Genomic DNA, 25,642 nt, shown 5'->3' on the forward strand with positions numbered 1-25,642 from the left:
ACATAACATCTCCTAATTAGGCATCTTAAAACACTGAAATTATTGTCATGTGATATTGACAGGTTGGAATGAGGACTCCTTTGGAATAAATTTAGTTTTGAAAATAATTTTCCTATCATTTCCTCTCATTCATAAAAAATAAAGAATAACAATCTAGGAGTCATGAGAACATGTGAGCCTTATGCACACTTCAGGTTGGCTCAGTAAAGGGATGTAATGACTTCTCAGAGTCATTGCCTTTTGTTTGGGTTTGTGATAGCTTGTTCTGCTTGGCAGTGTGGAAAAACACTGTACAAAGAAATGAAGCCTAAATAAGGTCTGAAAAGAAATAGCTCTATCCAACTCCAAATTGTGCTATTTTTTTCTAAAATTAAAGAATTTTCTGTGGTGTTTAAGGGTTGTTTCCTCAAAGAGGGCAATTCAAACTGCTATTACACACTGCTATCCAAAGCCAGTTTTATCATCATTTAAATGTATGTATGCCTCTGCTTTTATTTTTCCCATAGTACAACAAGAAAGTTCCAAAATATTCCCCACTTTGCAAATGAAGTTTACAAATCATTATACAAAGAATGAATCAAAATTTACTTCAGGAGGGCCATGGTTTTGCCTTTGTCTTTTAAAGTTCACTAGTTTGAATTTAAAGAATAAATCACTGGAATTCCTAACAGAACATAAGACTTTTCCATACACTTTAGGAAAGAAATGATCCCTAAGAGCTAATGCATATTTATAAAACCATTTTCAATTTGGGTAAAATTGAAGTACTCCCAAGCCTGCAAACCTTCTCCTTAACCTAGGTGAGTGTCCTACAACAGTGAAGGTCAACAACGTCTCCTATGAGGAAGCAGACAAGAGGGTAAGGGATCCAGGGACAGAGACAGAAATGGGCCTGTTTTATGATTTGCACCATTAGAACATTCTTTATTTCCTGAGGAAATAAATACCCCAATCTACTGTTTACTTACAAAGCTCTTCTGAAAGAGTTCAGAGAAAAGGGATTGCTGCTGAGGGAATATGGTAGGAAAGTTGGAGAACATTTCCTTTCATGTGTGCCACAGAATATTTCACTTCCCACACATTTCAATTATCAATATCTGTACTCATATTTCCACATGAAATACAGATACTTTGTAGGTGTTATTGTTCAGAATACCTATTTTAAAACTGTTGTATTAAACAAATATATTTAATACTTAAATGCTATCTCTCATCAACTTCAAGATCCCACAGTTAAATTAAGTAAATCAAAAAAGATTTAATAAACACCTACTCTCCTCATAGCACTGGGCTTGGTGCTCAGTAAGACATAATTTTTGTTCTTTGGTCTAAAGGAAGCACCATAGCCCAACTACAAGACTATCTATAAATCAGCATTTTATTAGCCCCCAAACTAGAACTAGATCAGCAAATTTGATAATCCCCAGATCATGGGATCTGATAAGCCAAATTTAATTTTTTTAAAAATACTAGTTAAAAATTATGTGTGTGTGTATATTCACATATATATTCAGGCCTGTGCATATACATATATTCATATTTTTAAATTAATGTTTCATTCAGTGAAGAAAATATTTTTAAGAAAACTTAAAATATTATAACTTATTTATAGGGCTTCCTAAAAGGCATGAAACAGGATTCTATGTTTTTAGGCTGATATAAGTATCTCAACACAAGAATCAATAAATGTCCATAGAAAAAAGTTTTTGACAAGATGAACATGTGCATCATTCCTTACTTCTTAATAGACATCATAAAAACACACATATATATATATATATATATATATATATATATATATATATATATCCCCAAAGACAGGGACTGGGTCACCTAATTATTTAAAAAGTACAAGAAAAATAAGAATTCATTAGAGGAATAGAAATACTATAATGGTTAATGTGGCTTAAAGTGAATGACAAAGACCAAACATTTAATGCGTGCATTAACCATCAAATAGAAATATGGAGGAGGTCTGGGCAGCCAAAGAGAATGAGGTCAGTGAGGCTGCATGGTAACTGATGGAGTTGGGAGGTGGCGCTCCCTAAGGTCAGGAGAGGACTGGAGGAATAAGCCTTAGAGTTGACCTTGAAAGAAAAGAATTTAACCAATCTAGAAAAAGAAGCTCTGGTTTCAAGAATATCTGATACTCCCAGTTCTGGTAAGTAGAACCCTCAAGTGCTGATAAAAACCAAATGGCATACACGCCAATCACATCAAACCTTTTCGAACCAGGTATTTATCACTACTTAATGGGAGTATCCCACCCACCACCTTGCCTAGGTGATACTTTAGAATGTTTGAAAACCAAATCCCTGGGAATGGGTGTTTCATACTGTCCTTCAATTTATGGCCAAATGAATCCTCTTAGGAACACAAAAGGTGAGTTACTACATGTTGAGAATCTTCCTCCAAGAACCTCTAGACATGTAGGAGACAAATATTCATCCTCAGATAAGGATCATATATGGATTTAAAATATCTATGTAGAACACAAAGGCGTTGTCAGAGATGTCAAGTGACTTTCAAAATAACTGCTAAAATAATCAGAATCCAGATCCTTGGGATAAAGATGTTAAAGGTGTTAATGGAGAAGGGGGGGGTAGGACGAGGATTCTAAAATTCATGGATTTAGAAGTGCTGAGTTAAACTAAGTAAAAACAGTTACCTTCTTGAAGTACTCCCAAGAGCTAACATGCTAATACACCCACTGCCTCTCCAAAAGAGGACATGGTATACAGTTTCCAAAATGCTATTGACCATGGAAACTTCATTTCATGGAACCCCCATGGGACTAATGTTCTACAAAAAGTACTTTGGCACATCATCTAGACCACGAAGTCCCATATATTTGTCCAATATACATTCATAAACCAAAAACAGCACAGACTCTCTAGAGGCCATAACTACTGGAGAACATAAACACCAAGCGTTCTCAAGGACTCTCAATTAAGCATATAAAATTGGTAAGGGTCTCCAGGCTGCTATCCATGGGATTAAGCTAAAACAGTTTCAGAAATAGACCAGTCCACCCACTAAGAATTTTTTGAAATCCCAATACCCTGCCTTATACAGAAATGGTGCAGAAGCCATTGTTCAGTAGAACAGAACGGCACCACAGAGAGATTTGAAATAGACCTTCCCTTCTTTGGAGTTGAGCAAGTTGACATCGTGCCCCCTCCTCTTTTCTCATAGGTCTCCAACACTGAGAAAGCTAGCATAGGAGGGGCTTCCTAAGGGCAACTTTGCCCTCCATTTTCCCCTGGTCAATTGCAGCCTCTGCATCTTTATACTATCTCTTCCCTTCATCTATAGTACTTTTCATCTACTCTATCTAGCTAAATATTTGCCCTGCTTGGTTATTTTACTATTTCGTATATGCATTTCTATCTTTTCAAAAAATGATTTTTAGTCCCTGATGACAAGAACCATAAATTTCCTTCTGATTCCATCATAGTGCCTAGCTTAGGGCTGAGCCTTTATGAAATATTTGCTATAGTTGTTAGACCTGACATGACTACGAGAGATTTTGCTCATCACTTATATTTGAACAAAATTCAACTTAGAAATTCCTGAGAAATTAGACTCTAACCTAAAGCCTCTAATTTTGTTTTTTTTTTTTTTTACACTGGTTTATTTTTAAATATCAATATGGGCTCTGATTCTCTAAGATGCTGCTTTCTTAAAACCTGAAGAAGAAGCAGTGGGAAGAAGAAAACCTGGAGCCCTAATAAGGTCCTTAGATGAAGTGTTGATGTGTAATATTAGAAGCAAAACTCTAGAGCTGTGCTGTCCAATATGATAGCCACCAGCCACATTTGGCTCTTAGCTGGCCCAGAGTGAGATGTGGCATAATATGCATGAGGGTTTAAAGTCTTAGTGCGGAAAAAAGAAAGCAAAATATCTCAATAATTTGTAGTACTGAGTCTCTATTAAAATACAACTTTTAGATATACTGGGTTAAACAAAATATTGTTAAAATTAGTTTTACCTGTTTCTCTTTACTTTTTCATGTGGCTACTAAAAAGTTAAAGTTCTGTATGTGGCTCACATTACATTTGTATTGGTCAGTGCTGGCAATAGTATTTTGAGTACCCAAGACTGAAAAGTGATCCAACCATTAAGTGAGGCTACTAACTTATAAAAACTAGTTCCATCTTTTTAAAAGTTCATAAAAGCTTTAAAAAAGAAAAAAAACAATAAATTTGAAAACAAACTGTCTTAGAAGATGAAACCATGATACCAAATTTTATATCAAATTTAATAACTATTTTTTTTCAAATTTAAGAACTGTATTAAATGATTCATTTTGATATTAGAGGATGTTACAATGAACATTTCAGTTGAAGCACCAAGATAAAAGGTGCCACATTCTAAGGCAAGTGTGACACTATGATGCAGAATTTGCAAAGGAGGTGATGACAATCTGGTCATAGGGTTCTTAAATCATGCCTAACAGGAATATAACCATGTCTGAGGTAGTCAGAGATGGGAAGGGGATTACTTGAGAGAGAGCTGGACTGTCACTAGCTCCCTAGGAAGCTGGTAGAGGACCACATTATGATGACAAGCCATGAGAGGGGCTTCAAGGAGACTACTCAGACTGCATGCTATGTATCCACTGCAGTTTGGAGGACACTGGGGATTGGGAACTATCTAATGCCTGGAAACTGGCTGGCCAGATGCTTGATGTGATTGAAGGGGGAGGCTGCTACTGTGTTGCAGTTGGTTTGCACTCCGAAAATGTATTGTGGCAAAAAACAGCATGAGTGTTTTCCACCAGGTCATTGTAGACTACTGTAAGAGAAAGCTGGTGTGGAGTGGCCTTAGATCCCTTCTCAGAGGGCTGCTGGCAGTGGAGTGACAAAGAGGTCCCAGATGGCTGGAGGTACCTCTAGATATCCAGGGCTTGAGGAAGGAAATGTAAGCAACCATTAAGAATACAGACATCTTTGCTCACATAAAGGACCCACAGGGGAGACATTCTGAAAGGGACCAGAAAATGTCACCCACAAGCTGGAAGAAAACTAGCCCACTAAGTGGGCTGAGAGGGCTAGGAAGTGGGAGACAGAAACTAAACTGCTTTGTGATGGCCTCCCAACAGTCCTGCTTGTTCACACCAGGCACGTGCAGCATCCAGAGGCATGGTAGCATACGTCCCCTACATGTATACAGTTACTCAACCACCAAACCTGAATGTCTAGCTCAACAGATGCATTTTCTGGAAATGTTCTAGGAAGATCAGGTTTATTCAATGATCCACCAACTGCCAAATATTGCAATACCACTTCAGATGCATAGTAACATTTAGGTCATTTGGCACCTGCTATCTACACATGGGTATTTACTTTCCATTTAGACTAAATCCCAAAGGCAGAGCTCACAAAGGCCTCAACATATTTCAGTAAGAGCAGTTTATTGCCTGTTACCTTTTAGAAAAAAGAAATTCATAGTTCACAGAGCTTTGCATTCCAAAGGCACTCTGAGAATGGGAGTAAGCTTTTGGCATTTATCCTGGGGACTTTAATAATAGCCACCTAAAATGCAAAATTAGTATCAGAAATGCAGAGTTAACCATACTTCCAAGCAGAGAGATAGAGGGGGAAAAAGGAGTCTAGATTTCATCAGTACCATCCAGAAAAACTCCAGGAAAAAAGTACCGGAAAATGAGCTCTTGATTCTGTGAAGCATTCTAGGCAGTCCTCTGAGAGTAGGTCATGCTTCTACTTTCTTGTTAGAAGGCAAATGTATCCAAATGAGACTACCTGGTTATTAAGTATTTGGGTCATTATATGTTAGTCCTTTCCATTCACGAAACACACTGCAGACACTGCTTTCCTGGATTTACAAAATAAAGGCTTAATTGCTTTCAGGATCATTTTTGATTTTTTTTTAAATTGTTAAATGAAATCATTAACAATCTCTGTGCAAAACCATAATTTTTGTATCATCAGAGACACTGCACATACGAGAATGAAGTAGAATTACAACCAACCTATCTGCCTTCTGTTCTATTTCCACTGTTGTGTAAAACAAACAAAAAACCCGAACAAACAAACAAACAAAAACCCTAAACATCTTTTCCGGCTCTATTAACACTGGAATTCCCTAAAGGAGGCAAGTATGATGAACAAAGATTAGTTCACCTTCTCTGGTCATTCTCTGATGGACTATGAATTATTGCTACACTTTCATTTGTATTCTACTCATTTGCCCCTCCCATTGTTCTTTATACTTAGAGCTATCAGTTCAGTAAGACTTTCCCCTATACTTTACCAACTAATAACCAGCAGAACACCAGCAGACTTTCTTGATTTGGCAAAAATCCAAGCATCATTTTCACGGTTTAGACTTGAGTAGGAATTTAGCCCTGAACAAATGATTCGAGATAGGGAAAAGTCCATGTCCATGCTTACATTCAGATGGTACATGATGAAGATCTCCAGATGGAGAAAACATAGAAAATATCTTATTATTAGCATTTATGCTTCCAAAAGGATTCATCTTCTGGCTCACATAAAATTTAACATTAGAATGTTAATCCAATTCCATGTGCTTTAAGAGTCACACAAGACAATTCTTTTCACTGCTTTTTAATTTAAGTCAATTTTTGACCCCAAACAAAGTGTTTGACTATCCACTATAGTCACTAGAATGGACCCTGTTTTAGGCTGTTTCTAAAAATTTTAAATGCCTCCCAGAAAGGAGGGCAAAATGTTCACATACTCATTCAAATCTATTGCTGACTCTGTAAAGACAATTTCAAAAAAGTTTCCAAATATGATTTGGAGAATTGTAATATCATAGGAAAACTGTATCACCTTCCATGGTAACTGCACAAACAGCAATATTCATTTTGTATGTGTACATTTCAGAATGTTGGTTCAGTCCTTTGGAGTCAATTTATAAGTACTACAAACAAATAGGAATCATCCTTTCTACGAGAGTGGGTTGTTATGCTTAAAATATCAAAATCAAGCAAACAGAGAAATAGTCCAAGTCCCTACATTAGATACACCCAAGCAATACTCATGACTCCTTTCTTTTGGCTTTTAAAAATTATTTAAAAGCAACTTAGCTCAACTCTACCAGGGAGGAAAACTACTTACCTAGCTGAATTTCTTGAAGTGCTTCTTTTCTTTTAAATCTATTACTTCCATGCTAAAACTCATAGTTCTGGATTTCTTCTTATGATTCCTCAGGAAAATTCTCTCTGGTTACTAACGAGCTCTTCCCAGAGAAACCCAAATATAGCACAGTGGTTATGTGCATAGGCTTTTAAGCCAATTTAGCTGGTTTCAGTTTTTTCATTGCACCTCTTACGAGCTGTCTGACCTCAGGAAAGCTCTTTGACCTCTATCTGCATCTGTTCACTCCTCTGTAAAGTGGGACTCATTATAGGACTTAACTCATAAGCTTGTTGCAAATTGCCCAAGTACAGCTTTCGGCACACTGCCTGGCACCCTCTAAGTACCCAGGACACGTCACCTGTTGCTACATCAAAGGGCCTCTTTGTGATTCTCATTCTTTCTGGACCCTTTGAAGAGTCTAACAACTGTCAGGCTATTTCTTGAACTGCTTGCTTTTAGTTTCTTTGGCTCAGTGCTCCCCCGGTTCTCTTGCTTCTCCTCATGTTTTCTCAGTATCTATCTTCTGTTCTCTTCTTCCGTAAGCCTATTCATCATTATCCCTTCCCCATCTCCAACTTCAGCTCTAGCCCCATTATTGTCTCTTTTATCATTATCTGGAGAAGTCTTATCCCCTCACATGATTCACTGTGTTTAATATAAAAGCATTTAACAAGATTTTAAGTAATCAGCATTCTGAGGAAAGATAGCAAGAGAAAATGTGATTCCACATACTCTTGTTGGCAATAACTATGGCAATACCCAACTAGCTTGTGTTGTCACTGCCAAAATAGGCACTGATCTCATTTCAATATTCTAATAAGAAATCCTAATTAAAAAAAAGAAGAAGAAAGAAAGAAATGCTAACATACTGTACCACTGAGGGTTGGCAAGAGAAGTTTTACCAAGTTGCTCAAAGCCCCCGCAGAGAGAAGGCAAAATGAAGGGGAGTGGGGGGCGGAGACTATCCAAAAATCAGTAAGTGTAAATTTACACTCTATGTAAATATAGTAGGAGGTGTCAGATTAAGTGCCCACAGGGCTAAGCAGCAAACTAAATGGAAGCAAACTAAAAATGGATGAAGTGAGCAGGATGCATCACAATAGGGAGTGGTAAAGCCTGTAACAAACTGGAAAATGTAACTAAAGGTATTCACATTCAGTTTTTAAAAAGTAAGCACTGCAGGCCAAGCAAATCATAGGTCTCTACTTTTCCTCCATTTAGTATAGAGAGCCAGGCAACAGTATCACTGCCACCTGCCTGATGAAGCTAACAAGCCAAGATACTCTTTAAAAACATTTATTTTACTGGCTGAAAGCTACAAGTGAGACAAATTTGCTTCATCTTCTGGTTGCATTTGTTGAATGAATGTTCTAATTTGCAGCTCAAGCATGGATCAACTGCTTGTCTCCATCACAAATCCAAACACTATGTTCATGGATTATCAAGATTCACTTATGGGCTCAAAGTGATCCAATTCCTGCCAGCGTCACCCCCAAAGGGTATTCCATTCTTGCACTGGCTTTCTGAGGTAGTTACAGATGTACAGAAGTTCCAATATCTGCCGGGGACAAAGCTGCTTATCCTGAGAAGTACTTGTAACTGACATTTGAAATGGTCCTTTCCATGTATATTACATCATGATAGGAAGCTGTTTATTTGCTTATTGCCACCTGGTTTTAGTCAAAATATACCTTCCTTTCTGCATCCTTTCCAACTGAAAAAATGACAGTCTTGTGGCCCTAAAAGATCATACTTGTAAAAATGGGGCCAAATTTACAATTAGCCATCAACGCTGTAAACTCTGCTTAAAATGAAACCAGTGAAAAGTATCCAGGACTATCCACAAGTAGGTAAACAGCAATTCTAGGAGACACTTGTTCATATCTGAGAATCATATCTCCAGATTTTCTGGTGCTTTAAAATAAGTGCAGTTCAACATTTATTGGCCATGTACTATGCATTAGGCATTGAGCTTGGTGTGGGAATTAAAAAGCTGATGAAACCATAGTTGCTGCTGATGAGCTTATACCCTAGTCGGGGAGAGAGGCATGGGAACCTGCTGTTTCAATATAATGTCGTAAGTGCTATCAAAACAGGCGCGGAGAGTGTGCTAAGGGAGAATGCAGAAGGAGGACTTGGCCCAAGAAGGGAGAAAGGAAATTAGTAAAGACTTCCTAAAAGTTATTTTTAAAAATAAAAAGCCATTTTCCAATTAAAACATAATGCAACTAGCCTAGGTAGTTAAACGACTTAATAAACCTGCCTAGGCAATAAACAACTTAATCAGTATACTAACCCACCATCAGAAGTCACACTGAACACTTCCCTGTGCTTCAGGATGGATTTGTCCTGACTCAGTCCTACATTTTTATTGATCATTCTTGAAATCATGAGCATGCATTTGAGTAAAGGGATATAGTTCTTTAAAGCAGTAAGCAGACGACTTCCATAGGAGTAGGAAACAGTGAAGGCTCTCTAAGTGGAAATACAGTTCTGGAATCAAAAAGACTCCCCTTCTCCCGTGTAGTGAGGGAAATTGCACTTAGGTTTCCCTTTTCCCATTGAATGTCTGGGACAGTATTCATGGGAAGAACAGGCAAAGGGTAACAATGAAAAAGAGACTGCTTCCTCCCCAGCCTCCACTGCTGCACATGCCTGAAAATCTGCCATTTAGGGATTAATTTTATTTGGGGATAATCACCACTGTGAAGATCTATGGGACCAAAATATATTACACCTAGTACAAATTTCAGGACAGCGTTATCATGAAAGGGAGCAGTTAAAGGTACTCCAAACGTAGAGGAATCCCTGAATAATATGCCAGTTTTGATTCAAAGTTTAGTAACTCAATGCATTCACTTCATTCCTTAATCTCAGTCAAAGGTGAAGTCTTTGAAGAAATAACTGTGGAATGGTTAAATATTATGCCCCCTTTATTTTAGACTGTGTTATCATCAATGCCTGAACTATGGGCATCAATATTCTTCACAGTAAATCATTAACCACTCTCTTAGAGGTAAAATGCCCTATAACTTCCTCCTATGTGTGATTTTTTCTAAAATAAATTAAACCCAGGATTATCTGAGGAATTATTTTCACGCACCACTGTCCAAGTTACACACTAACAATTTTAATCTCAACAATTTAAATCCCACATCATCTCACTGAGTAATGATAAGGCCACAGAATGATACTACCTAATCGAAAGAGGTATCTTTATTATTTTGAATACCATTAGAGATATATTATCTCCAAATCAATAAAAATACTTTAGGTTAGAAAGAGAAACACTTTTAAAGGGGGACTCCAAAACGATGCTGATGAAGGTAGAGCCCATGATGCATTACTCATCCATACCATTTAGTGGTACTGAATTAAGATACAATATAATATATCCAGTAATAATAGTAATTGGTCTAGTAACTCTAGGCCCTTGTTACAATTACTATTGACCTAGTTACAAGCTACTAAAACAGGTATTATTGCTTTATCAGCAAATAACTGAATTTAGATGAACTTGTAAAAACAGAAGCAGAAAATAATTTCTCCCATACCGATCTTTGCTCTTAACATAACATATATTCAACATCTGCTACCTGAATCTTAGCTTTCCATCTCAGAATAGAAAAATGTCTTCATACAACTTTGGATAGAAAGTGATGATTGTAGTTTAAAAGGTTCATGAGTATTTTTAATCAGTGTTTTCATGACTATTTGTGCAGTTTTTTATGAAATAAACCTCCCACACTTTCACCATAAACTAGGAACGATGAGAACCGGCTATGAATGTAGAGACAAGGCAATCAATAAAGCCAAAGTTCAGGGGGTTGGAGGAAAAACTCAACAATATTACACACCTAAATCCATCTCAATATCACATTTGCATTTACAGGTAGGCAAATCAGGTAGGACATTTCCTTTAATTCGGAGCAGCAGTGAGCATCAGACTTAAACACAGAAAAACCACATTCCGACGAAAGCATATTATTAGGTGTGTGAACTTAGGCAGATCCCTTGCCCTCTTCGAGCCTTCGTCTTTCCTTATGGAAGAGTGAGGCGTATCAGAAGGCTACACTGAGTATTGGATAAACCACACACGTGAAAGCCTAGTTCCTCCACAATCGACATTTCTAGTGAATTCTGGAGGCTACGCTTGTATGCCACTAGAGCCCCCGGTGGGTTCTCACAGATCTTTAAGAGTGTTTTTCTTTCACTCTAAATTTTTTCCTTTCCATACAGATGTTTCGTTTGGAGCCACTTCTCTAATTTACTAGGACAACAATGAGCTCAATCCTTACCCTTTTGGAAAATCCTTCCCTTTTTATCCTGATGCCTGCCAACTGGTGCTTAGGCACAGGCTCACTAGTGAGTCCTGCAGTCCACTGGCAAGAATTATGGAATGACATGCATAGACTTGGGGTCACTGTCTTGTCATCACAGGAACCTTCCCAGTGACAAATCAGAAACCCCCTTGAAGCTCAGCAAAATTCATGCAGGAGCTGTATAAACCCAATGCATGCTTAAATCAGGAATAGCTTTAGCCATTAGAACATATTTATAGTCATTCATTTTTAAAAATTACCTCTTTCACACTGGGGTCCAGTAAAGCCGTAAGTGCAGGCACATCGATTCGGGGCCACACACCTGCCTCCGTTGAGGCATCCACTCTCACAGACAGCTGGAAGGGAAGGAGGGAGAAGCTGAGAGCCTTCACCGGAAATTAGATGCGAACAGAGTAACACTTACCATCCCCTGAGGCACAAGAATAAAAAATCTAAACAATCACCCTGGTATTCATTTTCAATAGTTATGCTCCAGTTCCAGCTCTGCATATGTTCCTCAATCAACTCAGGTTAAACTGCCTGGAACAAGTGAGTTTACATCTAGGTTGATGCTGACAGTTTCATTCTGGGGAATATGTGAGCAGTGTTTTCAGTTCTGTATCTTAAATGGTGGTTTATAAGAGATGTCACTGGATGAGAACTGCATTTTAGCGAGCTGACTTGTTTGCTTATGAATTGAGGGCTCCCATGAGGGAAAACATTGGCCTCTGTCACCGGTACAGAAATACGGCATGTTAAATCACACAATTGACTACAAACAATAAAACATTAATTCTGACCATATTTATGGACTGTAAGGAAGACCCAAGCGACTGTTGTAACAGAATCTATTGGTGAGATAAGTCCAGTGATGCTTGAGGGAGGGACATTCTACTTGCCAGAAAAGGCATTAAAGTAAGAACTGAGAGCTCATGCCCTGAACAACTCTTCTCTGTACAATTTCCTGCAATTCTTTCCTGCGATGGCCTCTTTCTAGGCATCTTTATCCACAGGTGGTGGGCTCTTCTGAGCCAAATTTGCCACCCCCTCTTGAAAGCCCAGCTCCTATCTCATTCCCTAATACCTCCTCCTTTTGAGTTAATTCCTCCTTCCTATATTTCCTGCACACTTTATCTGTATCCCTGTGGCAGTCATGAAGTTGAGCCACTCAGATCTGTCTCCAAGAAAACCTACTGTAAGGAGCTTAGCTGGCTGACAGCCCCCAGCCACCACACCTTCAGATCTGCTTCATGTTCACGCCAAGGACAGATCTCCTGGCTGGTACCACCCAATGACTAAGCTTAGTGGGGTACCAGAGACTGGGCACTTCTGCCCATCATGGAACTCTCCCAACGGGAAATCTTTGCTCTGGGCTCGCCATCAGCCTGGCCAAGGCTTTCTTAGAGCTGGATTCTAGTCTGAGGCACCTTCTACACAATCTACCCAATCCCCCTCTCCTTGCACAGGGGCGAAGACCAGCATCGAGGTCTGAAGGCCCTCCCCTCCTACTCCTGCCTTCTCACCCCTTTCTTCTTTACAGGCCTTTTCTACAATAAATCTCTTGTATATCCAATTCTGTCTTGGCATCTGCTTGGGATCAGAGGACTTGAACTGACACAACCCCTTATAAGCCAAAACTATGGCACCAGCCCATTTCTCATCATAAAATGAGAGAGGTTTGCGTACATTAATTGTTCCGATTTGCCTCTTAATGTACAGTCAGGGGAGAAGGAAAAAATTTTAGGCAGAAAAGAAATTTTGAGATGGTCTAAGCCAATCATCCTATTGTATAGATTAGGAACGTGAGGTCTAGGAAAGTTTTTCTGACTCTGAAAGCGTTAACCAAATGCCTGTTGTGTGGTAGATTTGGCGCTAAACTCCCTCAAGGAGTACCAAAGGGAGCAGAAAATGCCCAGCAGCTCCTCATGATTCCCTTTCCAAAAATGCCTTTGACTCCACCCCCCTCCCACCAGCTCAATAGCCACAGCCTTGGTACTAGTTTTCCTGCTTCCTGTTTCTCCCCACTGCAGTTCCACCCTACACTGTGGCCACCACGATCTTCCTCATCGTAAACCACTGTAAGCGAAGCGTCTGAGGCCAGCATTACATAGCAGTAAATGCACGGGCCATGAAGTCAGACTGCTTGGGTTCAAAGCCTAACTCTGCCAATCCCTCCCCATATAACTTCAGACAAGACTGATGTCCCTGTGCCCCATTCTCCTCATCTGTTAGAGGTAAAAGACGTCTCTAATTCAGGAGGCTGCAGTGTTATTCAATGAGTTAATGCATGTGAAGAGTTGGAAAATGTGCCCAGCACATGGTAAATGTAGAGTAAATGATTCAGCCAGGGAACGGTTGTTGTTGGTTGGTTGTTACTGGTTGGGTGTTGTGTCTCACTCCTCTTCCCTGGCTCTACTGTGGATGCAAACACGGTATGCGTAAAGGCACTCCAAACCTGGGCCCACGACTTTCATTTTGACCTTATCTGCCTTCCCATCACCTCCCTCAGCAACACGGGCTATGTCTGACATCTCATCCCCTGCCATGACCTTGTGCTTTGGCCCATGCTCTGCCAGTGGCATGAGAGGCCCATCCCCCATCATCTGACAAGTGAACCCCACCCCATCCTTCAAAAACCAGCTCAAGGGTCTCCCACATTGGGGAAGCTGTCCTGTGTCTCCTCTCCCCACACTGCTGTTGTGGGCTACCCAAAACTCAGTCGTTATTCTTACCACATGTGCAGTGCATGGACAGTCACGGGGGCATTATATAAATTTTGGTTCATTTATAGTAACAATATTCATTGTGGCAAATATATATACAATGGCAAAGACTGGAAACAATAGGAATAAATGCTCATCATTAAAGATTCATTAAATAAATAATAAAGCATCTGTATAATGGAGTATTCTGCAACCCTTAAAACATATTTTAAAACGTTTAATAACATGGAACATACTTCTAATAAAATATTAAGTAAAAAAGGAGTATGAAAAATCATGTATACAGTAAGATCTCATGTGCCAAATATGCATTAAAAGACTAGAAGGTAATATCTGGAATGACAGGATTATGGAGAATTTTATTATTTTCTCTTTTTGAAATTTTCCAAATTTTCTGCAGGGTGTATATATTCCTCTTAGTGTAATAAAAAGTAAGCTTTCTTGGAGGAATTTTCATCCTCTGCAGGGGCTGACTGAGAGTAGACACATAATAAACAGTGTTCATGAATGAACCAGCAAACCGAACACCATGTGGTAAGTATTACAGTAGCAGAATCTAGGTTGGGAAACTGGAGAGATGCAGATACCATTAGTCAAGAAAAAGAACATGTTTGGGGAGAAAGACGAGGTTGAGTTTTGAAATACTTCAAGATGCTTCTTAAAAAGCCAGGTGGACATATTCAGCAATCAGATGGAAGGTATACATCTGGAACAAACAAGAATTCTACACCTTGGGTGCTGATCATACATGAAGGGGATGAGGTAAGCAGGGGTGCTGAAGATAAATGAGAAGAAAATGAGTCCAACCAGCACTGCCAAGGTTCCAATCAGAAATCTGGTGCAAAGTGCATTAGGTGGGTGATCTGGTCATCTGTAAGACTCACCGGACATCTATAAAAATGCCACCTCCCAGATAACCAAAGAGAATCCATCAGCACTGAGCTCTATATTCTTTTTGTCTCCATAGCTGTCTACACATTTGTTTACATAGTTTAGCAGGTAGGATACCTATGAGTATGGTTTACTTACGTTGTCCACAGTGAGTGCCTATGTATCCTTTCTGGCACAGACAGTGATCATCACTACAGCTACCTCCGTTCATACAGCGAATGTTACAGTGTTGGACTTGAAAAGGAAAAAAAAAAAAAAAGAAGAAGAATGATATACTTTTGCAGTTTAAGTAGGTAGATTGCAACACTTCACAGGAATTGATCTGTAGGATCTGGAGAGAAAATAAAATGGTTTATCAAGATTCACATATTTGTGCAGAAATAACCTAACTGACAACACTAACCGTGTTATTTTTAGTGAGTATAAAATCAATTACAATGCAATTGTTTCTTTGATATTTACTGTAATGGTGCTAAATGACTTCCCTAATTCAGCAGGACTTCCCACTCAATGTCATTTCTGTAATTTATAACCACAAGAAAATAGTGCCTTGAGCAACCATATGAGACAAGATTACAGTGGCAATAATTTTCCTGTTACAAGATTTAGAATCCCACCGTAGGTGACCAGGAAAACGGTCTGAGTGAGAAATTCCAAGGAATTTTGTTAAAAGAAATTTTGGAGGCAGCAAAAAGAAGAAAAAACTACCTACAAGAGCACTTAATAACAAGGCTGCCTGATAATGGAGGCGGCTGGCCTTGCTTGGCTCAGAAAGAGCTGCTTGTTTACACTGTAACCTTAAACTAAATAAGACCCGCAGTGTTTGAAATCCATTCTTTGTTATACTGTCACCTACGGAAGTGTGACTTTGGGGCTCAGGGCAGAAGGACCATGGGGGGGGCAGGCAGCCTTGGATGTGAGACGAGACACTAGAAGAAACCGGAGTGATAGAGGTGTGTGAGGGAGAACGAGAGCATGCCGTGTGCTCTCCTTTCTCTAGAGTGAAGGCTGTCTCTAATTCAATAATTTAGAATGCTAAAACACTTTCAGAATCCCAGGCTGTCCCTTTGTCCTCTGGAAACAATAACTACCCTACTTGGAGAAGACTAGAGGCTTAACTGAATTTGTCATTAATCCCTGTTGACACAACCCTACACAAGGAGACCAGGATTGGGCACTGGGCGTGGCCTACTCCAACCTGTGTCCTCCAAGCTGTGAGAGAAAATTCCTACAGAAAAAGACTCCACAATTTTACAGAGGGAGAAGAGAACCCCACCTTCTGTGCAAGAGCAGCAATCAGCTGCTCAGCCTTGCTCTTAGGTTCAGTCTTCCTGGAGCATAGGGGCCAAATCTGCTACGAGTAGAGAGAAGATGCCTCGCAGCCCCCACCTTCATCGGTAGCCCCTGGTTAGGATTCTCAGTGCCCTATCAAGAGTGGCCACGGACTTGAGGAGAAAGGGCCATTTTCATAAGGAGCTACACAAATCTCAGCATGATAGTGGGGAAGAGATGTCAGAACTGAATACTTCCTATGCTCTCATAGAGGACCAAAGAGTTAATTGAGTCAAGCTGAAAGTGATACACTTTCTCAAGAACACATCACACACTTACTGAAGCACCACCAGAGGCTCCCTATCTCTAGTGTGCTAAGAACGTCCTCCCTCTCTCAGCATGGCCAAGGGCCTTTCAGGGCTCCCTGCCTACTTCTGGTATGTTCTATGGCTCAGTCCCCAATCTACTTCTCATTCATTCACTCACTCAACAAATCTTTCTGCCTGCCTACTGCGTGCCATGCAAAATGCCAAACACATTGTTCTAGTCTCTCGGTGGAATCTCCTCTTTAATCTCTTTGTCCCTTACCCTTAATCCCCAACATACAATGCATACAGCTGTTACCAAATACCGAAACCATACCTATCTCTAAGATCCACTGCAAATGTGGGCGTCTGGGTGGCTCAGATGGTTAAGCATCTGCCTTCGGCTCAGGTCATGATCCCAGGCTCCTGGGATCGAGTCCCGCATCGGGCTCCCTGCTCAGCGGGGCGTCTGCTTCTGCCTCTCCCCCTGCTTGTTCTCTCTCTGTCTCTCTCGCAAATGAATAAATAAAATCTTAAAAAAAAAAAGACCCACTGCAAATGTATCTTCTTTTCTTTGATCTTTTCTGATTTCTGTTCTCTCTTCCTTCTCCCACTAGATATGAGCCCTCTTTTCCCTGAGTCCAGAGTATTTTATTCTCATTTGAAAGGTATATTATATAACCTAACCTATTTTTTTTTTAGTTATTTCTCCTATCCCCAACCCATTTGTCCAAAAGCTTCTTTAGAGTGGAAAGTATCATGGTTATTAATTACACGCCCTAAGTGCCTAGAGTAATACCTTGCCTACTTGTAGGTGTGGTATAAAACTTTACTAAGGTAATTTCCATTTATTTAACTCATACCACCAGATAATGACATCTAAAGCTATCCTCAAAAACTAAGACTGAGAAATTGCTCATTATGCCCTAAGCCATTATACAGCACTAACTAGGTTGCTATTAAAAATATTTTATCTTCATTTCCCCACGTATAAAAGCAGGAATAAATCCTTTGTTGGAGCATTGTTACAGAAGTCAAGCAACCCAGGAAACTGGTTAAAACAGTTATTTTAGGCTCCTCTGACTCTATCAAAATGTCTCAGCCAAAATGCTTTTGAATTATAAAAACTATCTACAAATATACAAAGGGAATGATTTGGTGAAAATTTGGATAATATTCTAAGTAGGTCAGGAAAAGGTGTATAGTTGCTTTAAAATTTGAAGTTAAACTTAGCTTCATCCTATCTTAGAAAAACAGTGAGGATTGGGAAAAGCACAGGAAATGATGTCATGTGTCAAGCAGCATAGGAACTCAACCCACAAACTGATTTCAATTAAAGTGGTTCATGCCAAGAGCTAATTTCCATTCCCACATGAGCAACAAAGCCATTTAGCTACTTTGAGATAAAAAGCTAACAGTAGTTCAAATAGTGACTTTACATTATTTGTTCAAATTGAAAAACAGAATGATTTCTTTCAGGAAAAATGATAAGTGCACATTTAAGTGCAATATAATAAAAATCTTTCTGATATACTTTTATATTTTTTCTATCCTGTCTTTCAGGTAAACCTTTTCCGGGTCTAAAATATTTCCAGAAAATATTTTGTCTCCCTTAAAAAATAAGACCCTTGGTCAGACTTCTGAAACAGTAAGGCATAGTTAGTCCAGTGGTCCCAATAATCCAATGAACTATGAATCTTGGGCTGGGGGATCACCCTTAACAAGAGATAATTGGATCTTAACCATCTGCTTTGCCACAAATACGTTTGCCAAAGTAACTTCGCATTCTTTGTGAGTCTTAGATGTTCAGGGGAGAAACATATTTCTTTAGAACAATCACTCAGGATTTTTGTGGGGAAATAAAGGAACTTGACGTGCAGCTTCACTACAGCAGGAACAATTTAGAGAGTATACATACATAAATTGGTTTTATTTTTTTATCGAGTCCTGCCATTGATGCATATTCTAAATTTACACTGATTTCAACAAGCATCCCAGATGTCCAACAATGACAAGACCAAGTTCTATATCTCTAGAAAAAGCCAAAGGTCCACTTAAATCCATAATGATGCTGTAAATTTGTTACATGCTCTAAATACTTCAAGTCAGAATATATTCCTAAACTCAATCTGTGTTAAGATTTTACCAAAAACTGACAATACCAGGGGAGTTCAGGCGTCAGTGTCTAAGCTGCTACATGCAGATAACTCTGAGAGCCCTAGGACCCAATGAGGACTTCCCATTGAAAATGAGCAGACAGGGGTGCCTGGGTGGCTCAGTTGGTTAAGCGACTGCCTTCGGCTCAGGTCATGATCCTGGAGTCCCTGGATCGAGTCCCGCATCGGGCTCCCTGCTCGGCAGGGAGTCTGCTTCTCCCTCTGACCCTCTCCCCTCTTGTGTGCTCTCTCTCGCTCATTCTTTCTCTCAAATAAATAAATAAAATCTTTAAAAAAAAAAAGAAAATGAGCAGACAGGCTCAAAGGGTTTCAACATTCTAGAACTAGCAGAAAATGTTGCCATTTACCTGTATCTATATAAACTCCTAAATAAATGTTATTTTTTTTCCAGATTCAGTCAATCATTCTGGTCGTTTGATAAATACTTACTGAATGCCTTTCCTTTGCCAGGCACCAGGAAGAGAAGAAGAAACTCCCTTTAGGTGATAGCCCAGTACAAATTAGTTCATAAAATGACCCACCAGAAGAGAACAATTTGAGCATACTATGGGAATGAAAGATGCAGGGCTAAGGTAACCATTTTCTTTGGGATGCATGAGGTTGGGAATGATTCTACAGACCTGCCATTGATTTGGCAAGCACAAGGGGCAGAAAGAACATTAAGAGCAATTTGCAAATAAGCATCTATATGGCAAGCACGCAATTTTAATTTAGGCTAGGAAAAGCACAGACAGGCAAACTAGAGAGCGAGACTAACTCCTGGACTTTACACCTGAGACAGGTCCACAGGGGCAGCCAGAGTCACTGCAGGACAAAAATAATTTTCATTCAGAGAGATAACAGCAATGACATTTTTCCCTAAGTGCATAAATGTCCTGTGGTGCCTAAAGACGCACAACTCAGAAGAGCAACTTCACTAAAGTACCCAAAACAAAAGCAAAAAACAAAACCCTAGCATAGCTGGAAAAAGTTCAGAGAAAGACAGGTTAAATGATAGCAGTGATAAAGGAAGGCACTTTCATAGAGAACAGATTAGAAAGCAAAGGACTCAACTATTTCTAAAGCCTGAGCAGGTTCCACTCCTCTCCTCCCTGTTCATATAAATTCCACACTTCCTGAAAAACCTTTCCAAGAGTCACTTATTCTAGATTAGCGATAGCACCACCTTCCTATCCTGAGTGTCCTCACACCTTCAGCATGCGGTTGTTCCAAAACTTGCTCACACACTGCTCAGCAGTGTGTGAACACTGCTCTAGAATTGTTCCCCTGGCCTTCTTCTATCCTTAGAGTTTAGATTTGTGTTGGGAATACAAGCACCTCCCAAATCTCACTGAACTGAAGTAAACTAAAAATGACAAAAATTTGTCCAAAGTGTAAGGGATTCCGCATAAGGAAGATGTTAATACTCCCCAAACTGACTTACAGGCTTACTTACTGTAGTTCCCATCAAAATCCTAGAAATATTTTTTGGTAGATGTAGACAAGATAATCTAAAGTGTATATGGACAGGCAAAGGAACTGGAATAGCTAAAATGATTTTGAAAAAGAAGAGTAAGGTGAAAGCAATTAGTCTACTCAATTTGTAAGACTTTTTATATAGCAGCAGTAATCAAGACTGTATAGTATTGGAGAAGAAATAGACATGTGGATCAACAGAATGAAATGAAGACCCAGAAACAGACCTCTACAAATATGATTTTTGACAAAGGTGCAAAAGTAATTCAATGGGTGAAGGATAGTCTTTTCAAGAAGAGATGATGCTGGACATCTATAAGTATTGAAGGAAAGTAGACCTCAACCTCATACCCCATAAAAAAAGTGTCTCAACAATAAATCACAGATGTAGTAAATGCAGAATTTAAAACTATATAACTTTTTTTAAAAATTGGAGAAAATCTTCAGGATCTAGGGGTAGGGAAAGAGCTCTTAGAGTTGATACTAAAAACATGATCCATTAAAGGAAAAATTGAAAAGGGGGATTTTCATCAAATTTTAAAATATTTGCTCTGTAAAAAACTAAGAACATGAAAGAGCAAGTTATAGAGTGGGAGAAAATGTTTGCATCTCACCTATCTGACAAAGGGCTAGGAGCTGGAATATACAAAGAACTCTCAAAATAGCAAACAATCCAATTAGAATCTGGGCAAAAGACATAAAGAGACATTTCACTAAAGAAGATACACAGGTAGCAAAATAAGCACAGGCAAAGATGTTCAACATCATAAATCAGGCCAAAAAGGCAAATTAAAATCACAGTGAGAAATAACTACAGACCTATCAGAATAGCTAAAATTAAAAATAGTGAAAACACCAAAACCTGGTAAGGATGCTGAGAAACTGGGTCATTCATTCATTGCTAGTGAGAATATAAAAGGGTATAGCCACTCCAAAAACAGCCTGGCAGTTTCTTAAAAAACTAAACATGCAACTACCATACCACCCAGCAATTTCATTCCTAGGCATTTATCTCAAAGAAATGAAGACTTATGCTCATATAAAACCCTGGAATGAGGGGCGCCTGGGTGGCTCAGTTGGTCAAGCATCCAACTCTTGGTTTCAGCTCAGGTCATGATCCCAGGGTCCTGGGATTGAGCCCCACATCGGGCTCCGTGCTCAGCATGGAGTCTGCTTGAGATTCTCTCCCTCTCCCTCTGTCCCCTCCCTTGCTTATGCACTCTCTCTGTATAAAATATATAAAATATTTTTTTAAAAACCCCCCAAACCTGTACATGAATGCTCAGAGCACAACAAAACTGGAGAAAACCTGAATGTCCTTCAACTGGTGAAGGGCTAAACAAACTGTGGTACATCCAGAGCAGGTAATACCACTCAGCAATAAAATGGAACAAAGAGTTGATACATGCAATGACTTGCGTGAATCTCCAGAGAATCATGCTGAGTGAAAGAAGTCAATCCCAAAAGGTTCCCTATCATGTGATTCCATTTATGTAACATTCTTGAAATGACAAAACTGTAGAAATGGAGAAAAGATTAGTGGTTGCCAGGATTAAGGAGAGCATAGGGATAGGAGGAAAATGGCTATAAAAGGGCAACATGAGGCATCCTTGCAGTGACAGACCTCTTTCGTGTCTTGACTGTATCAATGTCAATATCCTGATGGTGATATCGTGCTATAGTTTCACAGGATGTTAACATGGGAAAACTGGGTGAAGGGTACCCAGGATCTCTCTGTATTATTTCTTACAACTGAATATGAATCTATAATTATCACAAAAAAGAAGCTGAGTTTTAAAAATCCTTTTAAAAAGCATAAAGAATAAAACAGGATGAGTATGAAATTGATCTACAAGTTCTTAAATATAAAACTCAGGGAACAACTTTTATAATAATACATGTTATTAAAGAAGACAATACTCTGCTTTATATTACATGTATACACATAAAGAAGAGTTTGAGTAAATTCATCAATCAGTCTACCATGACCTAATTAGAATTAGGATTGCTCAGGGTCCACTGTCAGCCTCAGAGATGGACGGAGTTGAGAACGGTCCAAATAGAATTGAAATTAAAGTCCAGAAAACCTGGGGCGCCTGCGTGGCTCACTCGGTTAAATATCCCACTCTTGATTTTGGCTCAGGTCATGACCTCAGGGTGGTAAGATCGAGCCCCGTGTTGGGCACCACGTGGAAGACTCCATGCTTAATATTCTCTCTCTCCCTTTCCCTCTGCCCCTCCTCCCTATTCTCTCTCTCTCTAAAAAAAAAAAAAAGAGAGAGAGAGAGAGAAAAGAAAAGAAAAAGTCCAGAAAACCCATTTTCTGACTCTGGATAGCCAATCTTTTTTGCCCTGGTGCCCCTATGAGCAGTGGCAAGAGTTCCAATAGGTTAAGAGAAGCCCTGTCTTCCTAGTGCCCAGAGGAATTGCTGGCTGGCAGTTTGGACCCTTCTGGAAATGCAATCTCCCCCTCAGGCCACGAAGAGATCATTTCTTATTCTCAGAATCCCAGGACACTCAAAAGTAGAAAACAGCCTGAAAGAACAACCCTCCTTTCATTTTTCTCATTTTCAAATGAGGAAAGTAAGACCTCAGAGGCCCCACAACTTTCCCAGGCCTCCTTGATCCCTATCACATGGCACGTATAAGATTTCTCATACAAAGTATTGGTGAAGTCTAAACTTGTCCCCTTTTGATAGAACTACAGGTAGTAAATGCAAGTAATTTGCTGTGTTGAGTTATCCTTCTACTAGCAGGAAAGTTAGCAAAGTGATCTCTCCATATTTATTGTCAACTACACCGTGGCCAGGAAGTTCTATAGGATAGCACAGCTATTCCCTAGAACAATACTTCAAAAGGTCAGAAATGAATTCTGATTATTGCAGCTACCCTGAATTTAAAATATTCTGCCACCTTCAATTTTGCAAGATGTTTAGATAATACTAATTCAGGTTGAGTCCAAGCCAATGATTTTAAAGGCTCCAAGTGCCTCAAAGATCCTGATGAAACCAAATTGTCCTCCTCATAGCACCCTTATCCACTAGCTACTCAGGTCCAATGTCCAGGTACCATAGGTGGACCCAAACCTCTTCAGAGAGCATCACCTGTAAGTCTTGGACGTCAGTCTCTAACCTAAATCTGGCCCACAGCACCCACCACTATACTGCCATCTCAAGGCTAGCTTGAAATCTATGAGGCCCAACTTGTTAACAGCCTATCTTTACGTCTCGTGATTTTTACTTGACAGAGAAATCAGCAGCAGTTCTCACTATCATATGGAAGACCTTCCCAGCTGGATACCTAGTTTTATCATACCCTTGACAGGTAATCAACCTCGACCACACTGAAGTTTCTACCTGCAACAGACTAAATAAAAGAGAAGGCATTTATTCCACAATACTTTTCTTGAAAACCTTGTCAGAAATGGAACACACTGCAAGGGGAACTCATTTTCTCACTGGAAATGGGAAATGGAAAAGGAACCTAAGTTTTTCACTTTGGTAATGGTCAAGGTGTTGAGGCATGAACTTCAACTTTTCTAACGACCTATAATGACTCACCTTCTTCCCAACCCCTGCATTTCCCCTAATTCATTGCTGAGGATGCCACATTTAAAGAATAACCACCCCCTCCAAAAAAAGTATTAAAAAAAACAATAGAACAAGCAAGCAAAGGCTCTAGAGAATGAACTGTGGGTATTTATTTGGCATCACAGAATGAAGTGGTAAATTGTGAAAGGGAAAATAGGTTTGTGCTTCAGGAAAAATCATCTCCAAACTGCGATAATGACTTCTCACATTTTCTTCTTGCAAAGGCAGGGGTCTTCAGTTTTTAAAAAGTGTTTAATCAGACTCATATTTCAGTACCACAAGGAAAAATGCCTAGTTTTCTTGAGCCAAAAATGTTCATTAAACAATCATTCCACTGAGCATCTTTTATGGCATTTACATTGGAGATACAAAGATAAATAAGGCAATACCTACAAAGGAGGTCATAATCTTTATATTATTCATAGTAACTATGTCCTGTAGGTAATTTCCTTCTAAAGAGTGAAGAAGGAAAATGGGAGGCCAGATTGAGGAAAGCCATTCCAAGATTTTTGGGCAGAACAGAGAAGGCAGATGTTCTAGTGAAACCAAAAAAAAAAAAAAAAAAAAAAAAAAAAATATATATATATATATATATATATATATATATATATATATTGCAGGCAAGAGAAAAGCCAAAAGCAAATTTAGGAGAAAATAGGGCATAACCACATAAAATAATATTATATATAATAACATGTTATACTCACTGGATCTGGAGCCACAAGAAGGAGATATCTGACCAGATGGGCAAGTGCACATATTTGGCCTAGAACAAAATCCATCCCCACAGGAATGCCGGCAAATGGCTGTGAATAAAACCAGAGATCTGTTAGTACATGACTTCAGAGCATGGTGCTTTACAGGAACCCAACCCTCAAATGAGGAAATCTGGACTCTCAGCTTCCTCGTGAATTTTGCCATCATGACTTACGTGACTAAATAAGCTCTGGATGCAAAATGCAGTAACTCCCTTACTCCCATCAGGGTTCTCAACCTCTCTCTGCTCATTCCACACAGCACCCAATCTATCAAAAGCCCAGAACACCCTATTTAGAGAAAACAACACAAACAAAAGTCCTGCATTTAAACATATTTAATGCCTACAAGCATTTTCTTTTTATATTAACTTTAACATTTAATGGTATAAAAATTGCAGCAGGATTCTTGGGAGCTTATTTTATTATAAGCTACTATTTAATAATTTTTATAAAAATCCTGAGCCCTGCTAAGACTAATTCTCTACATCAGATCCTGCCCACCGGGAACATATAATCTACAGAGCAGCTATTATCCTACATTTATGTCCCATTCTCGATGACATCAACAGTCTGAGAGAAGAAGTTTGGAATCCATTACAATAGCACTGATTCTATAGTCAAGAAGCTGTTCATCCTTTAGAGAAATATTAACACTTTCATGTCACTGAGAGACTAATATACTGGTACCAAATGCTCTGCTGGTGGCCAGAATAACAACTTTAAATGGCAAATGATTTATATATATTAGCAGGTTACTACTTTTTATACTCAAAGGCAGGATCCCTTCCTCAAATGCAAGCAGCAAATGAGATGTGCAAGGCTAAAAATAATACACTTGATAGTGCATTCAAACATCTGAAAGAGCTTAGGATAGAGATTGAAAACTATTAAGAAATAAACTGTCAAAGGATCCTATAAATAACTATTTAAATACCTGAAGACAGCATTTCTCAGAGATTCTATAGAACACCAGGGAGAGAGTTCTGTTGTCAAGTTCATTTAGAAAACTCCAAACACCA

At 39.1% G+C, this 25,642-nt stretch overlaps 1 protein-coding gene across 4 annotated transcripts in view; it reads right to left on the reverse strand.

Annotated features, from left to right (window-relative positions):
- FBN1 (fibrillin 1) overlaps positions 1 to 25,642 on the reverse strand; it is a 224,955-nt gene that overhangs the window by 170,285 nt on the left and 29,028 nt on the right. For 3 of the 4 annotated variants that reach the window (XM_027569942.2, XM_027569939.2, XM_027569940.2), the window contains 3 exons: positions 24,573 to 24,671; positions 15,205 to 15,300; positions 11,713 to 11,808 (listed from right to left, as the gene is read on the reverse strand). In XM_027569942.2, coding sequence (XP_027425743.2) covers positions 11,713 to 11,808; positions 15,205 to 15,300; positions 24,573 to 24,671 — 291 coding nt within the window. Of the gene's footprint in view, positions 1 to 11,712; positions 11,809 to 15,204; positions 15,398 to 24,572; positions 24,672 to 25,642 lie in introns of all 4 variants that reach the window. The other variant, XM_027569941.2, reaches the window with a different exon arrangement.

The sequence above is a fragment of the Zalophus californianus genome, chromosome 6, assembly GCF_009762305.2.
Source record: "Zalophus californianus isolate mZalCal1 chromosome 6, mZalCal1.pri.v2, whole genome shotgun sequence".
In the NCBI taxonomy this organism is placed as follows: Eukaryota; Metazoa; Chordata; class Mammalia; order Carnivora; family Otariidae; genus Zalophus; species Zalophus californianus.